This window comes from Tremella mesenterica (genome assembly GCF_000271645.1).
Source record: "Tremella mesenterica DSM 1558 unplaced genomic scaffold TREMEscaffold_1, whole genome shotgun sequence".
Lineage (NCBI taxonomy): Eukaryota > Fungi > Basidiomycota > Tremellomycetes > Tremellales > Tremellaceae > Tremella > Tremella mesenterica.
The window spans coordinates 2,782,308-2,801,247 of record NW_006711225.1 but is presented as its reverse complement, the minus strand read 5'-3'; the positions used below and the strand labels follow the sequence as shown (position 1 = coordinate 2,801,247).

Below are 18,940 nucleotides of genomic sequence, written 5' to 3'. Positions count from 1 at the left end.
TCCTTTTTCAGACGATTTACGAAAACTATATAGTCTATGACAATTGCTATGTGAGTGATGATTTTTATTGAAGAGATGGGAATGGATAAATCTCAGAATCGGATTGAGATCCGTCAACAAGACCTAAAATACGATATTGACTACCCATTCCTAGTGGATCAATAAGTCTTTGAGCACTTTTACGTATCGTTTCTTTCCTTTCTGGAGTTTCGGCGTTTTGTGATAGTTTCTCTAATCGAGGTTGTAAACCTAATTTCAAGAGAAAATCTGATTGAGATATGGTCCCTAATGATTTGACGTCTGTTGATCAGTCCTCACCTTCTTCTCTATTCTCGGCCTGACCTGACCTGACCTGACCTGTTTTGGCCGGTATCTCCTCTGAAGTGTCTCATAGAACATGTTGAAATCTCGCACACAACTCGTATCTCTCACTCTACCTGTCAAGAGATGTGTCCACGAAAAGACCCATTTCCAATCTTACCAAATCAAGGTGGCGACCGAACCAAGTTATAAGACAGATATGAGGGATGAGGGGAAGAAGTATAAGAAATGTCAACTCACCAAGGCCATCTAATGATTCTTTCAAATATTCAAAATCAACATTAGCCGTCAGATCCGCTTCACCTGGGTTCTCGAAAACATCTACCAATTTATGTTTTTGGAACGCTCTAAAAGAAGCTCCATAGTACTTTTCACCCCCATAATCAATGATCAATCCTGCCCCTCCTCCTCTCCCACGTCTCTTCGAAGTTGAAGCTTTCCCTTCTTCTCTTTCTCTAGCTTTGGTATCTGACGAAGGAAAAGAAGTGACGCCTCTTTCGTCAGGAATGATGCCTGAGTCCAAAGATGACGAAGAGATGATCTCTCCTAAACGACGCATGATCCTCCATGATTCCCCTGCGATCTCTAAGCGTCCGCCAGAAGGGATAGAAGCGAATCGAGGTGAAGTAGCAGGGAGGACAGTAGACAGAGGGGTTGGTTCGCGTGAGAGAGTCATGTGGAAAGGAGATTTAGTGGAGGTGACAACTTTAGGGAATGAGGTTGACGGTGTAGAAGAAGATCTATATAGGTCAACCGATAAATCCCTGAGAGAAAGCTGAGAGGTAGACGAACAGAGTTTCGTATTTCGGATTGAGATCAACGAGAACTTCACGAAAACCTTCGTTGGTTTTCTACATGTCAATTTGGAAGTCTTTTTCACCCGATAACTGATCTCTTATTGCCACTGCTGATGACACCAAATTGGCCGTCTGAGGAGATTTCGTTGCCAATCCATATTAAGTGATCAAAATTGGAAGTTACATGAGACCGACTGGGTGGTAAAGGGGAGCAACACTAACCTCGAATAGGTTGATAGGTATAGCGTCGAAGAATTCATGTGCCACGACAAAAGTGAATAATTCGCCTATCTGTCAGCATGAATGACACCTTCTCTTTCTCTCTTTTTCTCCACTCCTCCTATTGGTGCACCACAGTGCCATTGAAACGATGATTGGAGAATTAAGAAGTTGTGAGAGCTATCTCACTCATGGGCACATCGTCAATTTTATCCGACCATGATAACGAAATCCCTCGAGCATGTAAAACCTGACCCAATTTATCTGCTTGAAGTTGTTGCATATTCACAGAATTTTCAACCAAGTGCACTTGTCGGATAGCTGAGGCCATACCGGGAAAGGTATATAAAGTCTGGGAGTCAGCCTGTCACCACAATCCCCCCTCTCTATGCCTTCTCAAGCGTAACAATTTGTCTTGTCGGTAGGCCTCGATGCCTCACCCGATATACATACTGAGATAATCGGTAAGGCGGAAGTATAGGGAGAAGGGGTAAGAGAGGATGGGAATGAGAAGAAAAACTAACTCGGAGGATATCATCCATCAACGTACCCCTCCCAGGTCCCAGTTCTAACAATCTGACTGAAGGTTGTCCGGCGGCAAGCCAACGTGTCATGAACCATATTCCTACCAGCTGGACGTCAACCTGGCCCTCCTATCATCTTGTATCCTGCGATCCAGCCTTCGAATACTATCTCCCCAGTTTTGAGCGACCGCGACGAAACGAGGATCAGGTGGGAGAAAGATAAATACTTGATAGAGAGATCTTAAGCTAATTTCCAGTAAAAGGAGCAGATAGGACGATGATCGGAAGCGTAAAATCAAAACATAGGTCGAATGATGATGAGGATATTTGAATGAGCTTTGGAAGAAATGATTGACTCACCTCACCGAACACCTGACTTATCTCTGGTGAAGTCACAAAATCTCCTTTCCGACCGAAAATATCTCCTTTGGAGTAATAACCATGTACAGGGTGAGATAAACAGAATTGTATGTAACGAGATAAAGGTATTGATCCAGTAGCCTGATACTTAGTATAATCCACACTTTGACATCAATCTCAGATATCTGAATATCACATGAACCGAGGGGTGGAGTAAGAACGAGAGATTATGAGACAGACGGATGGCGCACGTACTTTGATAGAAGAACGAATGAGGTCTGTCAGTGGGGATGACTGTGAAGAGTTATTACGACATTGTAAACAGCGTGAAAGGGTTCGTATTCTTGGTCTAGCGAGACTTGTCGGAATAGTCTTGATGACGAATTGTGACATGTTCAATGTTGTTGAGATGGATTATGGGGCAAGGGGTTGAGAGTTTGGAAAAAAGGGAAAAATTTGGGAAAACGCCGTAGATCCGGTGAGAAAAGTCAACTGATTAGATAACATGAAGATTGGCATATAGTACAACTCTCTCAACCGCGGTGATCTCTGACTACCGTATTGACCGGTCCAAGAGCATGTGTGAGATATTCTATACAACACCTGAACACTTCACAGAGTGTTTCTCGGAACTATCACCCATAATCTTCACTCAAAATATCATCCCGACACAAGTAAAGCTACATACTGGCCATGCCTACCTCTTGAGAGATACAGTACAAGTACTTATCCCGACCTCAAACGCCTTTACCCAATGATAACCATCATACAACACCTTGAAGTTCATCCACATCTTTCCATCCTTTAAACATGCTCAATTCAGCTTGCCATAATCCCATCCCTGCAGGTTTCTGTCGACATACTTGACGAAGTGTCAATCCGCCTTTTCATCAACTCCATCCGCGTTATCACATTATCTTCCTGACGAACTAATTGAAACACTTCCAAGAGGACGTATAAGATTATGTGGGTCTTCGGGAATGGTGCGTTGGGAAAAGTAAGAACAGCCATGAGAGTCTGGGAAAGAACTTATACTCACTCTTCACACTCCTACCAAACTCCTTACCCTCTTCACCTCCCTCTCCCCAAGGATATCCCTCTACACCCCTGGGAAGACGTACGAACCAAGTTTTCTTTTCCTTTCCTCCGGCTTTGTAAGAAGAACCGAGTCTACTATCGGGTTGATGTATCAATATATAAGCTGAGGATCAGTTCTCCAACACTCCTCAGACTTTCCTACCTGTACAGCAGAGCGATCTCGCGTTCGAGCTGTTCCCAATAGGCCTTCATACTGACACATACAGATGTACAACTTTGTGTCATGGGAAGTGTGGGAGTGTCACAAGGGAATGTGGGAGTGTTAAAAGGGAGTGAGAGGGAGTGGTCGGAGACTAACAATGATTCGTCATCTATCTGATCAGCGAAGTGACTGTTGTAAGTGGTATAAACAACAACAGACCTTTTTACCTCCCTTCAGAGTGAAATGTATGCTTTTGGCTTTACGTGAATTTCCAGGTTTATTATATGCCTCTCGAAATTTGTTCTCTTCGTATTTTCCAAGTCTGACATCAGTCGCATCACCCTTGGGTAATATACCGATTGGTAGGCTAACGCTGGCGACATTGACCCCATCTTCACTCCCGTCTCGTTCAAATTTGAGCGCGAATCTCGACGACCAGTCCATTGATGATCTTATCCTCAGGGTAACTAGACAGGACGTGGAGAATGATCAGATTCAGGACAGGAGGTAGGGAAGGTAGAGAAAGAAGAGGAGAATGAGAGCTGGGAGTACATACGGATCCTCTGATTCTCTCTCTTCCACCTTCCTTCTTTTCCGAGGTAACTCATCCTCTGAGTCTATATCGTCGGCATAACCGATCTCATAGTAACCTATGTCCCAGAGTACTTTTCTCAGCTCTTTCCCTCCCCTCCAACGATAATAAAAACTCACGGGTGCCTCCTCTGTGACCTGAAGGGAGCACTAAAAGTCAACACAACACTGTCAAGTTTTCTCATTTGATCCACGATGAAGCACCTCCCTCATTTTCATCCCTCTATTTCTTGATGTCACCCAATTTAGTAACATCTGAGGTCACGTTCATGGAAGGCGATTCGGTAAAGATCGAGACATATGAAAGTGAAAGTCGATGAAACTCACCACGACCATCGGAACCTATTCATCAACATCTTTCTCCAATCCTCCTATCGAACAAAGTTACTCACCTTCGAAAATCGTATAACTAATAGGATGAAGAGTAGTTTCCACCGCTAATCTATTCGATTCTCCATTCTTTGAGATACCTCTTCTCAGTCTCACACATTTCCCCATACTTGTCCGTGTATCGAGGATAGACATAACTTACCTAAGAGGCCTTTCGGTATAGCCCAAGAAACGGTAGAACCGTCTAATTGCATTCTGAGATCGTAGTGTAAAGCTGATATCAGTTTACTTGTCCATCTCTTGTCCATCTCTCGCTTCTTATTCAACATTCTTTCTTCATTACTTAGACATGAGCGATGTCGTCGAATTCCCCAGTGCTGTAGTTAAACAGTGAGTTTGTAAGTAGATAGATACGGATAAGAACCCTGTCTTCCATGATAGCTTTTTTCATCGACGAGCTTTCTCCGGGCTTACATTTCACGAGTGGTCGCGAGATATGTAGAAGAAAGAGAGACAAGGAGGGGGAGAACCTATACATACCTCTAGCTTGATGTCTTTGAATACACCAGAAATTTCTTTTCCTCAAAGCTGGAAATCTTCCCAAATCTTCTTCACTAAAATCCCATGGCGTTTCCTTGAGACTCTGGGTCTCCCCCCAGTTCGGATTCGGATTTGCTAAAGTTTCTGGAGTGTCCGATGATCCCGGCTGATTGACATGCTCGGGTGTTCGACCCTTTTGAGGAGATGTTTGAGATGAAGAGGAAGTTTGAGAGATACGTTTACGTTGTTTGACTTGATGAAGAACCCACATGCTCACATGATAGAGGTAGAATTGTAAGATGTTTTCTGTCCCATTCGACCTCACCTGATCACCGGCATCGGGTAAATTTGACTTGTCCTCACAACTTTGGTGCAGTGATCAGTGTCCGGTGATTGTGATTCTTAAAGTGGTAATAACGTCGAATGAGTGCTTTAAATTGACTTGAGTGAATAAGGTAAAGGATGCATAATGCGTGAGATAAGAGAAAGATTGAACATACTTGAACAAACGGCAACCATGCATATGTGTAAGTAGAAAATATCCCTCTCCTCACTTACATCGAAAGATTCCCTATCTCTGACCTCGAATCATATTTGAATCATCTCATCAATCTCCAATTCCTTCTTCGTCTCTTCATCCACCTCTCCAGTCCATTTCCAAATCTCAAATCTATGATTAAGATCTTTTCTTCCTCCAATCCCAAACTTCCCTCCCTCTCCCAAGCCCACGTCCCCACCTTGTCCCTTTCCTTCGTCATCATCTCCTTCCACTCTGACACTGGAAAATTCATCATCTCCCTCCACGCTTACATTCGATTCCACTATATCTTCACTCCCTGAGATACCTAAGTCTTCACCCACACCCAAACCACCACCTTGTTTACGTCCAAATATATAATAAACCTCCCTAACCCTTGAATGTAACAAAGCCATTGAACACATGACACACGGTTCGTGAGTCATGAACAGAGTCAAACTCGTCAACAGATAATCCGCTCCATTCCTCGTCGGTATCATATTGGAAAAAGGTGGGACGGTTCGTAATCTAGCTATTTGAGCAATACAATTGAATGCTGAATGTCTTAAAGGATGTTTCTCGCTAATCCTAGTATCGATAGCCTCCGCTCTCAATCCCATAGTTGGGGGAACGAAACCTTCCATTACTGGCCATAATTGAGCAGGAGCGGCAGTACAATATACCGCCACGGGTAGTTCTCCTTTTCGTTTTGCCTCTGTAGCAAGATGAAGGACTCGGTTCAGTCCTGCGTAAATGAAAGCTCGACGGGGATGAGACCATTCTTTTGAATCGCTCGGTCGGGGAGTACGAGGAGAATAAACCACTGGCCAAATGGGAGCTTTGAGAGCGAGTTGTTGAGGTGATTTTGCACCTGTCGAAGGGACGGATAAACGTATTGGGATACAATGGGCTAACGAAGGACTATAAGATTGAAGTTGGTTAACGAGATCGGAAAAAGAAATGGTTTCGACTAGACAGACAGCGACTAGACATTTAGAATCTCCTATTCCATTGCTTTGAGGTCGATGAACTCTTTTTAGATGTCTCAGGGAAATATCTTGCCCACATAAATCTTTGGAAAAGCTGATGCTAATGTCAGCGTGCGATTCACCTTTGAATACCAAGATGTGAACAGGAGATGAGCTAAAGGTATTGGAAAGGATTTGTGTTGTGATTGAAACGACACTCACGCGAGAGCCACATGAGTAGAACTATTATCTATCACTTCTACAGCCCAAATATCAACTTTTGAATGTCAGCTCCTCCACATAACTTGATAGATAGCATCTACTCACTCAAATCCTCAATATCTCCATCACCATCCTCTTCCCTCTCAGTTGTACCTCTAACCCTCTGCACAACTCCATTTCCTAACAAACCTTTATCCTCGACATCCAAATCCAATTCAGGAGACAAAACCACCGGACCCATATGTTGATGTCTCGTTCTGGACCCGGGAATGGAATGTAAAGGTGCAGGGAGAGCAGTGGTAATAGGTTCCATCTCTGGATAGGCTGGTGTGGAAGATTCCGAAGGAGTTTCAGAAATGATAATCTTTTCTTGTTCATCTCTTCCCAAACCTTTTGTATCTACTGAGCGTGATTTGAGACTTTTCTCGATGTTAAAATCGTTCGAATCCCCATTGAGATTTTCATATGCTTGTTTTTCTAAGAAACGTAAACGACGACGATCACGTTGAGTCATGTTGACAATTGAATTCTTCGGTTTCAATCTTGGTTTGTTAAGAACTTCATCGTCATCCATGAACAAAGCGTCGAAAGCTGATTCTTCAGGTTGATGGGTTTGTACGTCGTTATATGTAGGTTCATTAGGAATAGTTGAAGAAGGGATGAACCATAATTTACTTTCGTCGGCATTGTAACAAATACAAAGTTCATCACCTTCTTTGACAGGACGAGAAGTACTGAAAGTGATGGTTGATTCAGGAAATGAACGAATGTAATTGACATTAGGAGTGGAAGAATGATTGAACAATGAAGCTGTTGCATCAGTGATTTTGATTCTTATTTTTTTCACATCTGGCAACCATCCACCATGATAACCATGATGAGCATAAAGAATAAATAAATGCTCATCAAAGATCGAGTTAGATTGAAGTATGGGGAGAGGAATTATGAGTTTGTTTTTGATTGGAAAGGGTTATCGAAGAACTCACCCATTCCAAGCCCGATAGCCATCCCACCATTATTCCAAGAAAAAGCATATTCACCTAACAAACTTGAATTCATCTTCCCTTCCTCCCATTCTTTCATAGATAACACCAACACCGGACTCTTTTCCAAAACAGTTCCCACAACTATATCCCTCGTGGCAAAAATTCCTCTACCTCTATCAACAGTTTTGATCATTTTCAACCCTAATGGATTGAGGGGATATCCTTCCATACTTCCATTTACCATTTCGGCTCTCTCGTCGTCCTCGTCGGCGGCGGCGGCGGTCTCGACGGTATCGGTAGAGACATAAGGTTCAATTTGACAAGATTTGAGTTGGCTCTCGACGTTCGAGATAGGGTCAAAGGGATAATCGAAAGTTGTGGTAGATGTGAAGATTGTTTTACTTGTACTTGTGTTTCTTCTACTTGTGGTTTTACTAGTGTTATTTCCATTTTGCTCGATGTGCATAAAACTTGTTGATGAGAGTCAAGGATGAAGAGTTGGGGGGTGCTATGATAGGCACTTGGTTTGGTCACTAGATGAAGATATGGAAGATGTTGTTGAAAGGAAGATTGAAAAAAGATGATACTTTTCTGTGTGCGTGGTGTAAAATTTAGCAACGCCAACTCAGACTCGGTCAAAATTTGAAAAAATTCTCCGAAAAGCAAGCAAGATCTGGGACAACTCATGATGCATCCATCTCTAACAACCCTATAACTAACTCGTACTATCTTGACATGCAGTCGAACAATGATTAGAATGACATCGTGAAAGACAAGATTACTCTAGTACCCAATCCATAACACTTTTCAATCCTTTGCTTCTTGCTGCAATCGCTCCATCAAACGATCCAACTCTTCCACTTGGCTCCTAGACTCATTCTTTCCTACTTCCACCTGCCCAATTTCTTCCGCGCCCGATCGTGAGATAGACTCTTGTGGAGTACCCTCAATCACCCGTAAAGTTGGGACTGCGGGTTGAGGGGGAAGATTAAACGGTTCGGCGCTGGCCCATGGGTTCGGAGACAGAGGTGCGATAGAAGGGACCATCTCCAACCCACTCCTGTTCACTTCATTCAGAATCGGCATGATACCCGGTCCACCGACATCTGGAATGACTCCTATACCTGACATCACCTGATCTACTTCATCCCCTCCAATACCCTCACCAACATGATGAATGGTCTTTCTCAAAGCTTCGTAATGCTTGTCCAAATCCCTGGGGGCGAACGAATTTTCATCCGATCCTGCCTCTTCCTCGTCATCCACTGTCGACGCCCTACTGGAAGCATCATCAACTTTTCCTCCCAGAACTTTGATGGTCTCTCTCAAAGCTTCCCGCTCTTCTTTCACCTCTTTGATAGCTTCTTCCGCTTCTGCCCTCTTCCTCCTTTCCTCCGCAACCATCTTGTTCGCCTCTTCGAACAGCGCCTGAGATAGATTTTCCAGTTCCATCTCCATGTCCACCTTGCCTTTCTTCATCTCCACCAGCTCTTTCGCCATAACGTCCATCCGTGATTGAGCTAATACTGTGGCCTGTCTCAATCGTGTCAATTCAGAGGTATGACTCGGTACGGTCGCCGTCACTCCAGTAGAGTTAAGACTAGATGTCCGAGTGGAGGAGGTCGGAGTAGAAGCACGCTGCACCACAGCAGAACTAGGCTGTTCTAAAGACCTTCGCGCAGTGGGTGTCTTTGGTTCCGGTGTAGCCATCGGGAAGCCATGGAAGTCAAAGATTGGGACCTTTTCTCCGGTAGGTGTCGTCGGTCTCGCACCTTCAATAGCAGACATGATCTGTGCTCCAGTAGGAAGTGTAGGGATGGTCACATTCCCTAACCCTCCGGGAAGTTTCCTCTTTTCTCCTCCTTTCCAGAACCCGAACACTCCCTTGCTATGATCTGCCGAGGTACTCGCGGGACTAGTGACGGGACCAGTATTGAGAGAAGGAGGTGGGAGTTGAAGACTCATGGGTCGAGCTTTGTCAGAGTTGGCCCCTGAAGGTGTGGCAGGTGCTTGTGAACCGCTGGCAGCTGCAGCACTGGCGGGACCTCTACGTTCGGCGATGGTTGGAGTGACAGGACTACGAGTAGCTGTTGTGGATGTGGTAAATGCCGGTCTGGCCACGGCAGTGACAGGTGGTCGAGGAACTGACTTGAGCCTTGTTAACTCTGCTTCCAGCATTTCGGTGTTGGCTTCGGCCATGACGAGGTTGGACCGAGCAATTTTGAGCGAAGTGAGGACGGCAGAGTGTGAGGAGAGAAGAGTGTTGTGAGAAATGCTCTGATCAGTCAGCTACATTGCCATGTTCAACCTCGGGAACATTCACCATCTCGTTGACCTTCTTCAGCACTTCACGTAGTACCTGCTTCAACTCATCCTCACCAGGTCCATGTTCACCTGCGTTCCCCTTTGACAGATTCGCAGGCTCCTGATGGTCCGTCACTACCGGCGGACTCGTCTCTGGCGATTGCTCCTGCATCTCCTTCGGCGAAGCATGTAGCTGCATGGGCAGAGTCTCCTTCCCTTTACCCTCATCTTCCGAGTCAGAGCCCGGACCGAGCAGCTTCGCGTAACCTGTCTGACCCACATGCTCATCCTCGCTGTCCTCATCATCATCCTTCTTCCGTCTTTCCTTGCTAGATGAGGATCGATGGAATAGGTTGAACCGTCCGGATGATTTGCGAGTGGTATCAAGTGGAGGTGGGGGAGGAGGAAGGATAGGTATCGTCTTTTCCTCTTTCTTTTTCTCAGCGTCGACAATCGTAGCTACAGGTTCAGGCGAGATTCCAGCGAGAGTAGACCAGCGCTTGATGTCGGAGTCGGAGATAAACATTGTAGCTGCTTGATGATTTGCCGTGTCACCTTCTGCTATTCCAGGTGCTAGTGATTCAGATGTCGCAGTCAACACGGACGGCGTTTTGGCGATTGCTGGAGTCACAGATGTTGCCTTCGCGGTCGCTTTCACTTCGGAAGGATCGGCTTTGCCCTGAACTACTGCTTGACTCCTTTGAACCCCCTTCTCGTTGCTTGGAGACGTCTGTGATCCTGATCCGGCTAGTTGTCCTTCTGTGACACCTCCACCTTTTTCCAAAACGTCCAATGACTTTCTCATCTGACTCGGAGTTCTACTTCCGACATTCGCGTCCATCATCGACACAGTCCTCTTCACCGGTGTCCTCTTTGGAACATGAGAATGTGGTCCAGTATGAGATACGAACAAACTGGGCGGTAAAGGTTTTTGACAAAAAGGGCACATGATGGGTTCGTCACCCATCCCCGGTACTTCTTCTCTGGATCTTATCGTTCGACTGCTTTTCGATCTAGCAAGCTCTATTTCGGAATACGAAGGTGAGACGGGAAGTAGTTGATCACTCATCTCAGATAGTCTGCGACCGATCTGGGCTAAACGGGGAGGGATGGTAGTAGGGATGGAAGGGAGGGAGAAGTCGAAGAGTGGAGGGTCGAACTGAAACGAAGACGGCTCGGATCTGGTTGTCGCGGCTGCTCCCGGGGTGGACGGAGCGGACGGTCTGGAATTACCATTGGCAAGTCCCCCTGTGGGATCACCATAGTAAGGATGGGCCATACTATGGAGAGGATGGATGTCTTTGTTGCACAAAGATGTTGGGAGTGGATGGAATGGGTCAAATCGGGATGGGAGCTCCAGGGATCACCGAGGGGCTCGTGCGGACGCGCAGGAGGATATGACGTAATGCGCACGTGGCATTGGCACTCTTCCCATAGCGACCTCCACTTTACATATGAGCAGGTCCCCATGAAAACGTCCTAGGGCAGAACAGCGTTACTCACCCTTTGTGCACTCCTGGGCGTTGGGCGATATGGTGAGCCTCAAAGCCGCTGACGGCCTCCCGAGGGACGACCTTGTGCGTATAGCCATCGATCGTGGGGGTACTTTTACAGATGCCATCTGCTCACGTCCCAGTGAAGATGATATCGTAGTCAAAGTGCGTCCCTCGTCTTCACCCAGATTACTACGAGGCTAATCTCGCTAGCTTCTCTCTGTAGATCCCAACAACTACGAAGATGCCCCCACAGAAGCGTGAGATACTCAGACAACTGGTGAATTATACATGCTGATGAGACAGGATTAGACGTATTTTATCTCAACTTCAGCCCGACCGAAAACCCGTTCCCAAACATCAGCCCCTTTCTTTGGACAAGATTGAATCCATACGTATGGGCACGACTGTATCCACCAACGCTCTCCTTGAGAGACAGGGGGAGAAATGCGCTTTGGTGACTAGCAAAGGATGGGGAGACGTCCTTTTGATCGGCATGCAAGGTGAGGTGTTGAACTGGTGTGAGGCGTTCCAGCTGATTGAAATAGCAAGACCCGACATCTTCGATTTGAGTATTCGAAAGCTGGCTTTTCTGTATGATGAAGTGGTAGAGGTGCGTACCCGATCAACATTCATCTCTGATCAGCTCCCACTCCCACGGTGTCAGGAAGGTTCGGTGGAGTTGCATGACTGAGATCATTCAGATTAAAGAACGTATCACCCCGGTTCAGTCACTCGTCTGTCCCGACGTACCAATCCCCAAGTCCGACAAAAACGTCATAACTAACACCACCACATCTGAACCTATCCGTATACTTCATCGACCAGATCCCAAGGAGGTGCACGAGAAATTAGATGCGTTGTGGAGCAAAGGTATCAAAAGCATTGCTATCGCCTTTGTTCACAGTTACCTGTGGAACGACCATGAACAGTTGGTAGCAGAAATTGCAGAGAAGAAAGGCTTCCAAGTGAGCGTCAGTAGCCAGCTTCAACCAATGGTGAGTCCTTTCATGAAACTGTGAAATACTTGAGGTGATGATCAGATCAAACTGGTGTCAAGAGCAAACTCTTCCATCGCGGACGCTTACCTGACGCCAGTGACAAGAAGGTATATTGAGTCATTTGCAGCCGGATTTCAAGGAGGTCTGGAGGCGTTCGGGAATAAACTTCTGTTTATGCAATCTGATGGAGGTCTGTGTACTTGGAACCACTTCTCCGGGTTGCGTGCTATTCTGAGTGGTCCTGCCGGTGGTGTCGTAGGTTACTCGAAGACATGCTACGACGGCGACCTAGGGAGCCCGCTCATTGCTGTGGATATGGGGGGTATGTGAGCTCTGACCTGCCATTGAGGGTAGCTAGCTGATTTTTAGGCACTAGTACCGACGTATCCAGATACGCAGGTAAGTTGGAACATGTGTTCGAGACCACTACCGCGGAAGGTGAGCCTTCGTCTCAGAACAGTGGGCCGGAAACTCATGGCTAGTCATCATCCAAGCTCCTCAACTGGACATATCTACAGTCGCTGCGGGAGGTGGAAGTCGACTGTTCTACCGACATGGAATGTTCGTCGTTGGTCCGGAGGTTAGCCAGCATGTCGCTTACTGCTTGGCAAGCTAATTTGTAGTCTGCCACTGCGCATCCGGGACCGGCATGCTATCGCAAGGGCGGACCCCTAGCGGTGACAGATGCGAACTTGATTCTCGGTCGTCTTTTACCAGAGCATTTGTGAGATTTGTCTTTCGGTGCATACAGTAAAACTGATGGCTCCAGCCCAAAGATCTTCGGACCGAACGAGAACGAGGCCTTGGATATCGAGGCCAGTCGGGTTCTATTCGACCAGCTCACTCAGGAGATAAACCATGGTAAAGTCGAAAAATTATCCGTAGAACAAGTTGCAGCAGGCTTCTTGAGGGTGGCCAATGAGACTATGTGTCGGCCTATACGGACGTACGTCTTTCACGAAGCTGGATTTGGCTACAAATTGACCGATTGACAGACTTACTGAAGCACGAGGTTTCGAATGCGCATCTCATCATTTAGTGATGTTCGGAGGAGCTGGTGGTCAACATGGCTGTGCCATCGCTACGACTCTTGGCATTAGACGTCTCATCATTCCTCGACTTTCTTCCCTTCTTTCAGCATATGGTATGGCTCTTGCCGACGTCGTTCGAGAGCTCTCCGAACCGGCCGCTTTCACAGTCAAGGATAACAAAGACAACGCGGCAATATCAGAACGAATGGATGATCTCGTACAAAAGGCAACGGGGGAATTGCGTAAACAAGGGTTCACAGATGAGAGAATAGAATGTGAAACATATCTCAACTGCAGGTATCATGGCTCGAGTACTCAGTTGATGATCGAACGACCGGCAGATGGGAATTACGAGCAGAAGTTTTACTCTGAACACAAACGGGAATTCGGATTCAACCTTTCCGGAAGGGATGTGTTGGTGGATGATATCAGGGTCAGAGCCGTGGGCAAAAGTTTGGGTGCGGAGACGAGGAGTCCTTATAAGGATTTGAAAGAATGTGAGTTACGAGAATGGACGGGACACGGGGAGATGAAGAAGGTGTACTTTGAGCAAGGGGGATGGATGGAGAGTAGGATAGTTCCACTTGCGATGTTGAGTCCGGGGGAGCAAGTAAAAGTGAGTTCGTGCTCATATCTCAATGGTGTACAACATACTGATATGGACAGGGTCCGGCAATAATCTTTGATAACACACAAACTATCCTGGTGGAACCTACTCATATCGTGAGTGTTGTGTACGATCTGACAAGAGCCCGCCTGGAGAAACCCCGAAGTGAGTAAGTCTGGAAGGCTGACGAAACAGGCCACATCCCTCCCAGAACACATTATCATCGATCTGGTCGAAGAGAAAGTAGTGAGGCACAAAGTCGAATTGGGTGATTATGATCACGTCGACCCTGTCCAACTGTCCGTATACGGTCACAGACTCATGGGTATAGCTGAGCAAGTGAGTTCTCCCCCTCCGAGCGAAGTTTAGGATCAGATTAATGAGATAGATGGGTGACATACTGCGTAAAATTTCAATCTCTATCAATATCAAAGAACGTTTGGATTATTCCTGCGCAATCTTCTCCGCAGACGGGGGATTAGTCGCTAATGCCCCTCACATTCCATGTCATTTAGGAGCTATGAGCCATGCTGTTCGTCATCAGGCTAAAATACATGGTGATACTTTGGAGGAAGGAGATGTCTTATTGTCGAATCATCCAGGTGAATACCTCTCCACAGCCTTATCGATAAACACTCTAACACCCCAGCCGCCGGAGGGAGTCATCTGCCTGATTTGACCGTGATTATGCCCGCTTTCCATGCTGGTAAGATCATATTTTGGACAGCAGCGAGAGCAGTCAGTTCTCCATTGAATCTTTGAGTGTCGCTGATAAGATAGCATCATGCTGATATTGGCGGGGTGAATACGACTTCTGACTCCGTCACAGAAAAGCTGATAGATAGATCCGTGCGGGTTCCATGCCACCTTTTTCCAAGGAATTATGGGAAGAAGGAGCCCAAACTAGATCTTTCAAACTTGTCCGAAAGGGCGAATTCGATGAAGAGGGATTGAAGAAGATCATGTGTGATGAACCTGCTCGATATCCAGGATGTTCAGGAACGAGAACATGGTCTGACGTGAGTCGATTCTGAGACAATACTTCATCCGCTTGCTCCTTACTTTGTCTATCTCATGTTTGACGTCAGCTTTTCAGAACTGCGCAAGTAGTCTCAGCTGATATTTCAGAACTTATCCGACTTACATGCCCAGGTAGCAGCCTGTCATCGAGGTACATTACTAATTACCAACCTAGTCAACGAACAATCTCTTGAGGTGGTACAATATTACATGAACGCCATCATGCTCACTGCCGAACGTGCCGTACGGGATCTATTACGACATGTTTCTAAGAAATTCGGTGGGAAACCACTAGAAGCTGTGGATTGGTTAGACGATGGGACGATGATAGTTTTGAAAGTCACTATCGATGAAGAGAGTGGCAGTGCTGTGTTTGATTTTACTGGGACAAGCGAGCAAGTGTGAGTATTTCTAAAATCTGCTAGATGAGTTATACTCTCAAAACCCTTTTTTGCTATTGATGACACTTCCCTCTCCACTCCTACGCGAATATCAAGTTCCCTGAAGGAACCACTACCTGACGTCTTTGGAACAAAGGGGATTTGTGCTATGCGCTTCGCAATTCAAAGGAAGTAGCGGAAGTACGAAGGGTATCAAAGCTGAAAGATAAGGTATGGGAATCTCAATACTCCCACCGCTATACTTTACTCGGCAATCATTTACGTTCTCCGTTCATTGATAGTATCCGATCTTCCACTCAATCAAGGTTGTCTTTGTCCCATAACGGTAAGTTGAGGGGTCATATCCCCTCCATTTGCCTCACTATGTCCTGATATATCTTCCAACCCTGTCTCGTCTTAGTCATGAATACATTTTTCCTCAAGACATCTGGAAGGTTGCCAGCTTGCACAGTAAAATCTGAAGATTGGAAGAGACGGTTGGACTAACAACCAGGTGATTGTCCCTCCTGAATCCCTCCTTGCCCCAGGTGAAGAAGTAGCAGTATGCGCCGGTAACGTCGAATCGAGTCAAAGAGTCACAGACGTCATTTTGAAAGCTTTTCAAGCGTGCGCCGCGAGTCAAGGTGGATGTAATAATCTGACATTCGGGGTTGGACCTACAGAAGTGGATGGGAAGGTTGTTCCTGGTTTTGGATATTATGAGACTATTGCGTGAGTCAAAACGAGTTTCCTTCATGATTTCCCAATTTCTTCCTCCATCGATGTCTACCTTCTCATTTCCCTCCGTCCTAACTCAAGCTACCACATTTACCCTCACAAAGGAGCATAAATATTGGAGAAACCATTACCTTCTTTGACTCTGAGCATGATTGCAGAATGAAGGAAGGTCCAATTGCCAAAACTACCGTCTGTCCGTTTCTGCGTATCCCGTAGAGGATTTTCTGTCGAGACGGGTCTGGCGAAATCTTCACACGAAAGAAGATGAAGTTGAAGGAATAAGAAGAGATAGACTGATTGATAGAGGTGGTGCAGGCGCGGGTCCAAATTGGGAAGGTCAATCATGTGTTCATGTACATATGACAAACACCGCCATTGGTGATGTCGAAATTACTGAACGTATTTATCCCGTCATCATCAACCAATTCTCTCGTCGACCCAATACAGGTGGTGAAGGTAGATATAAAGGTGGAGATGGTTGTATAAGAGATATAACATTTACGAAGAAATTAGATGTGGCTATATTATCACAGAGAAGGGTAATACCTCCTTATGGTATGGCTGGAGGGGAACCTGGTAAAGTAGGTGCGAATTATTGGTATAGATCAAGAAAGCAAAGTGGGAAAAAGAGGAAGGGAGAGGGAGATGATGATTATGAACCCAATGACAAAAATGATGATAGAGATAGTGGTCGCGGTCAGGGCTGGGAAAAGAAAATAGAGGAAGAGGAGGAAGAGAGAAAAGAAGAATGGACTATCATCAATTTAGGTGGAAGTAATCAATGTAGTGTTAATGAAGGAGATAGAATCATTATACGTGAGTCCTTCAATCTCATTCATTCTTCATGTTTCTCTCTTGTTTCTGATCACTCTCATCGGCCATCGGTGCACTGTGACTCATCATCAATCTTCCCTCTAACGATCAAATGATCTCAAGCTGACAAGCAGATACACCAGGTGGAGGAGGGTATGGTGTACCAGGTACTATCGATGATAGATTAGACGATGAGGTGTATAAAAGAAGTATAATCCCTCCCGTCAGAGCTGGAGGTTCTTTGGCTACGTTACGGATGGCAGCATTGAGCAATTGATGTATCTTTTTTCCTCTCAACAATCCTCAACATGTCTCCAAATCACGTTCGGAAAACCCAAAATACCCATGTTCATTGAAACGGAATCACGAGGTAGATGAATATGGCACGGAATAATACATGTATCAGAAAATACGAAACGCATCAAGCAATCTGCACCTTCCCATCCAGGAAACCTAATCCAATCTATGCTTGCTGTACACAACCTCATCAACATCCTCTCACCTCCATCCCAGATCATACCATCCCTACTGGCCTCTTTCAACTGCACCTCGTATCCAGCTCACAGTGTTTGATCTTGAGCTGCGCCAGCAAGGCATCACAAGCAACTCAGGTTCCACCTGCACCTCATATTGACGAAAGACCGCTTAACAACATCCACCGCTACTTGACGACGAGGTTTTGTTCACATCTACGCCTTTGCGGTCAGCGGCGAGAGAAACGGGGGCGGCTGCTTCGGGTTGAGAGTCGATCAGGCGGGTTTTGATATCCCTAAAATGTCAGCGTCGATCTACTTCCCCTTGGCACTTCGTATTTGAATATGAGACGTGCACGCCTTCTCTGCTAAATGGGGCGCAACTCAGAACTCACCTCGCAAGCGTGAAGAAAGCCTCCTCGACACCTTCATTCGCCTTTGCACTAGTCTCCAAAAACCTCAGACCAAACTCATCCGCCAAAGCCTTACCCTGCTCCAGAGACACGGCACGTTTGTCGTCCCAATCACATTTGTTACCTATGAGAATCTTGTTAACCCCTGGTGACGCGTGTTGGTCGATGTTGGCATGCCACGTGCGGATATCTGAAATGAGCATGGACTCATTCATAGCATCTCCTCCGATCACTCTCTCGACATGATCAAGGAATAGAAAGGGGATATTGAAGAATGACAGAGAGACATACTGCTGAAAGATTTCTCATCCGTCACGTCATACACCAACAAAATTCCCATAGCACCACGGTAATAAGCCGTGGTGATGGTTCTGAAACGTTCTTGACCTTGAAATATCAGCAAGTACATCGAAATGGGGTGGGAACAAACCGACCTGCTGTATCCCACTGTGACAGTCAGTACTTTACCCAAGCAAAGTTATGAGACATTGAAAACTCACAATCTGCAATTTGATCTTCTTCCCGTCCAGCTCAATTGTTCGGATCTTGCTGCGCCCTCGTCAGCTTTATCTCTGAAACGCCACAGGAGTCACGCACAAATCAATACCTGAGACTATCAGCTTTCTCCTTCATACCGAGAATGGATGAACCCACCAATGGTCGTGATAAATGAAGGTGTCCAGGCGTCGTCACAGAATCTCAACAGGAGACACGATTTGCCCACACCTGACGGTGAGCGAGGACGCGATGTCAAAGGGAGGTGACGTACCAGAATCACCGATGAGAAGGAGTTTGATCAGGCTGCAGAGAGTCAGCTTGATGCGACTTTGAAATGCGTTCTCATCTCTTGCAAGGTCGTACTACGAGCACAGAGCTCATGAATCAGTACCGGGTGACCAGTGGCGGGCGAAGAGGCGGGCAGGAAGGGGTCAAATCTGACCACGGAACACGTCCCCGAAAGGAGAGAAGTAAAGACTGACAAGTCATAGTGGGCCCCGCCCATGTTGCTGATACTCTACTGAGGCTGCTATGTGATTGCGAGGTGATATAAA

The 18,940-nt window shown here is 46.1% G+C and overlaps 6 protein-coding genes across 6 annotated transcripts; 1 reads left to right on the top strand and 5 right to left on the bottom strand.

Annotated features, from left to right (window-relative positions):
* Positions 1 to 64: 64 nt before the first annotated feature.
* Positions 65 to 2,365, bottom strand: TREMEDRAFT_25891 (uncharacterized protein; the record flags this gene model as incomplete). Its single annotated transcript, XM_007000624.1, has 8 exons — positions 65 to 300; positions 562 to 770; positions 852 to 1,061; positions 1,114 to 1,172; positions 1,341 to 1,405; positions 1,527 to 1,689; positions 1,862 to 1,969; positions 2,222 to 2,365. Coding segments are annotated over 8 exons (1,194 nt in total), but the record flags the coding sequence as incomplete, so codon positions are not given.
* A 3,055-nt stretch (positions 2,366 to 5,420) lies between these two features.
* On the bottom strand, positions 5,421 to 8,155 carry TREMEDRAFT_41927 (uncharacterized protein). The gene is made up of 5 exons (XM_007000910.1): positions 7,616 to 8,155; positions 7,125 to 7,439; positions 6,731 to 6,998; positions 5,756 to 6,582; positions 5,421 to 5,692 (listed from the first exon to the last, which is right to left on the bottom strand). Exons 1-5 carry the CDS (start codon positions 8,079 to 8,081, stop codon positions 5,511 to 5,513), a joined length of 2,058 nt encoding a protein of 685 aa, XP_007000972.1. The 5' UTR covers positions 8,082 to 8,155; the 3' UTR covers positions 5,421 to 5,510.
* A 135-nt stretch (positions 8,156 to 8,290) lies between these two features.
* TREMEDRAFT_70790 (uncharacterized protein) lies at positions 8,291 to 9,027 on the bottom strand. Its single transcript, XM_007001975.1, has one exon. It carries the CDS (start codon positions 9,017 to 9,019, stop codon positions 8,423 to 8,425), a length of 597 nt encoding a protein of 198 aa, XP_007002037.1. The 5' UTR covers positions 9,020 to 9,027; the 3' UTR covers positions 8,291 to 8,422.
* A 1,460-nt stretch (positions 9,028 to 10,487) lies between these two features.
* TREMEDRAFT_56000 (uncharacterized protein) lies at positions 10,488 to 11,244 on the bottom strand (the record flags this gene model as incomplete). The annotated part of the gene is made up of 1 exon (XM_007001006.1): positions 10,488 to 11,244. A coding segment is annotated over exon 1 (698 nt), but the record flags the coding sequence as incomplete, so codon positions are not given.
* A 207-nt stretch (positions 11,245 to 11,451) lies between these two features.
* Positions 11,452 to 17,279, top strand: TREMEDRAFT_67004 (uncharacterized protein; the record flags this gene model as incomplete). The annotated part of the gene is made up of 23 exons (XM_007001840.1): positions 11,452 to 11,577; positions 11,626 to 11,672; positions 11,719 to 11,915; positions 11,961 to 12,025; positions 12,117 to 12,410; positions 12,456 to 12,735; positions 12,783 to 12,851; positions 12,896 to 12,993; positions 13,037 to 13,137; positions 13,183 to 13,359; positions 13,409 to 14,060; positions 14,111 to 14,167; positions 14,247 to 14,390; positions 14,440 to 14,653; positions 14,701 to 14,789; positions 14,832 to 14,852; positions 14,897 to 15,070; positions 15,180 to 15,472; positions 15,683 to 15,797; positions 15,966 to 16,183; positions 16,494 to 16,807; positions 16,937 to 17,005; positions 17,137 to 17,279. 23 exons carry the CDS (start codon positions 11,452 to 11,454, stop codon positions 17,277 to 17,279), a joined length of 3,957 nt encoding a protein of 1,318 aa, XP_007001902.1.
* A 368-nt stretch (positions 17,280 to 17,647) lies between these two features.
* TREMEDRAFT_58860 (uncharacterized protein) lies at positions 17,648 to 18,891 on the bottom strand (the record flags this gene model as incomplete). Its single annotated transcript, XM_007001371.1, has 9 exons — positions 17,648 to 17,771; positions 17,871 to 18,078; positions 18,180 to 18,275; positions 18,323 to 18,335; positions 18,389 to 18,437; positions 18,486 to 18,495; positions 18,543 to 18,614; positions 18,658 to 18,689; positions 18,869 to 18,891. The coding sequence occupies 9 exons, from the start codon at positions 18,889 to 18,891 to the stop codon at positions 17,648 to 17,650; spliced, it is 627 nt and encodes a 208-aa protein (XP_007001433.1).
* Between the last annotated feature and the right edge of the window lie 49 nt (positions 18,892 to 18,940).

Bases quoted from the DNA above. Each gene is read 5' to 3' on its own strand.
- TREMEDRAFT_41927 (XM_007000910.1), bottom strand. From the start codon at position 8,081: ATGCACATCGAGCAAAATGGAAATAACACTAGTAAAACCACAAGTAGA. The intron at 7,440-7,615 runs GTGAGTTCTTCG...CTGATGCAACAG, and splicing joins GGCTATCGGGCTTGGAATGG to CTTCATTGTTCAATCATTCT. The intron at 6,999-7,124 runs GTCGTTTACGTT...GAGATGAACAAG, and splicing joins CATGACTCAACGTGATCGTC to AAAAGATTATCATTTCTGAA.
- TREMEDRAFT_70790 (XM_007001975.1), bottom strand. From the start codon at position 9,019: ATGGTTGCGGAGGAAAGGAGGAAGAGGGCAGAAGCGGAAGAAGCTATC.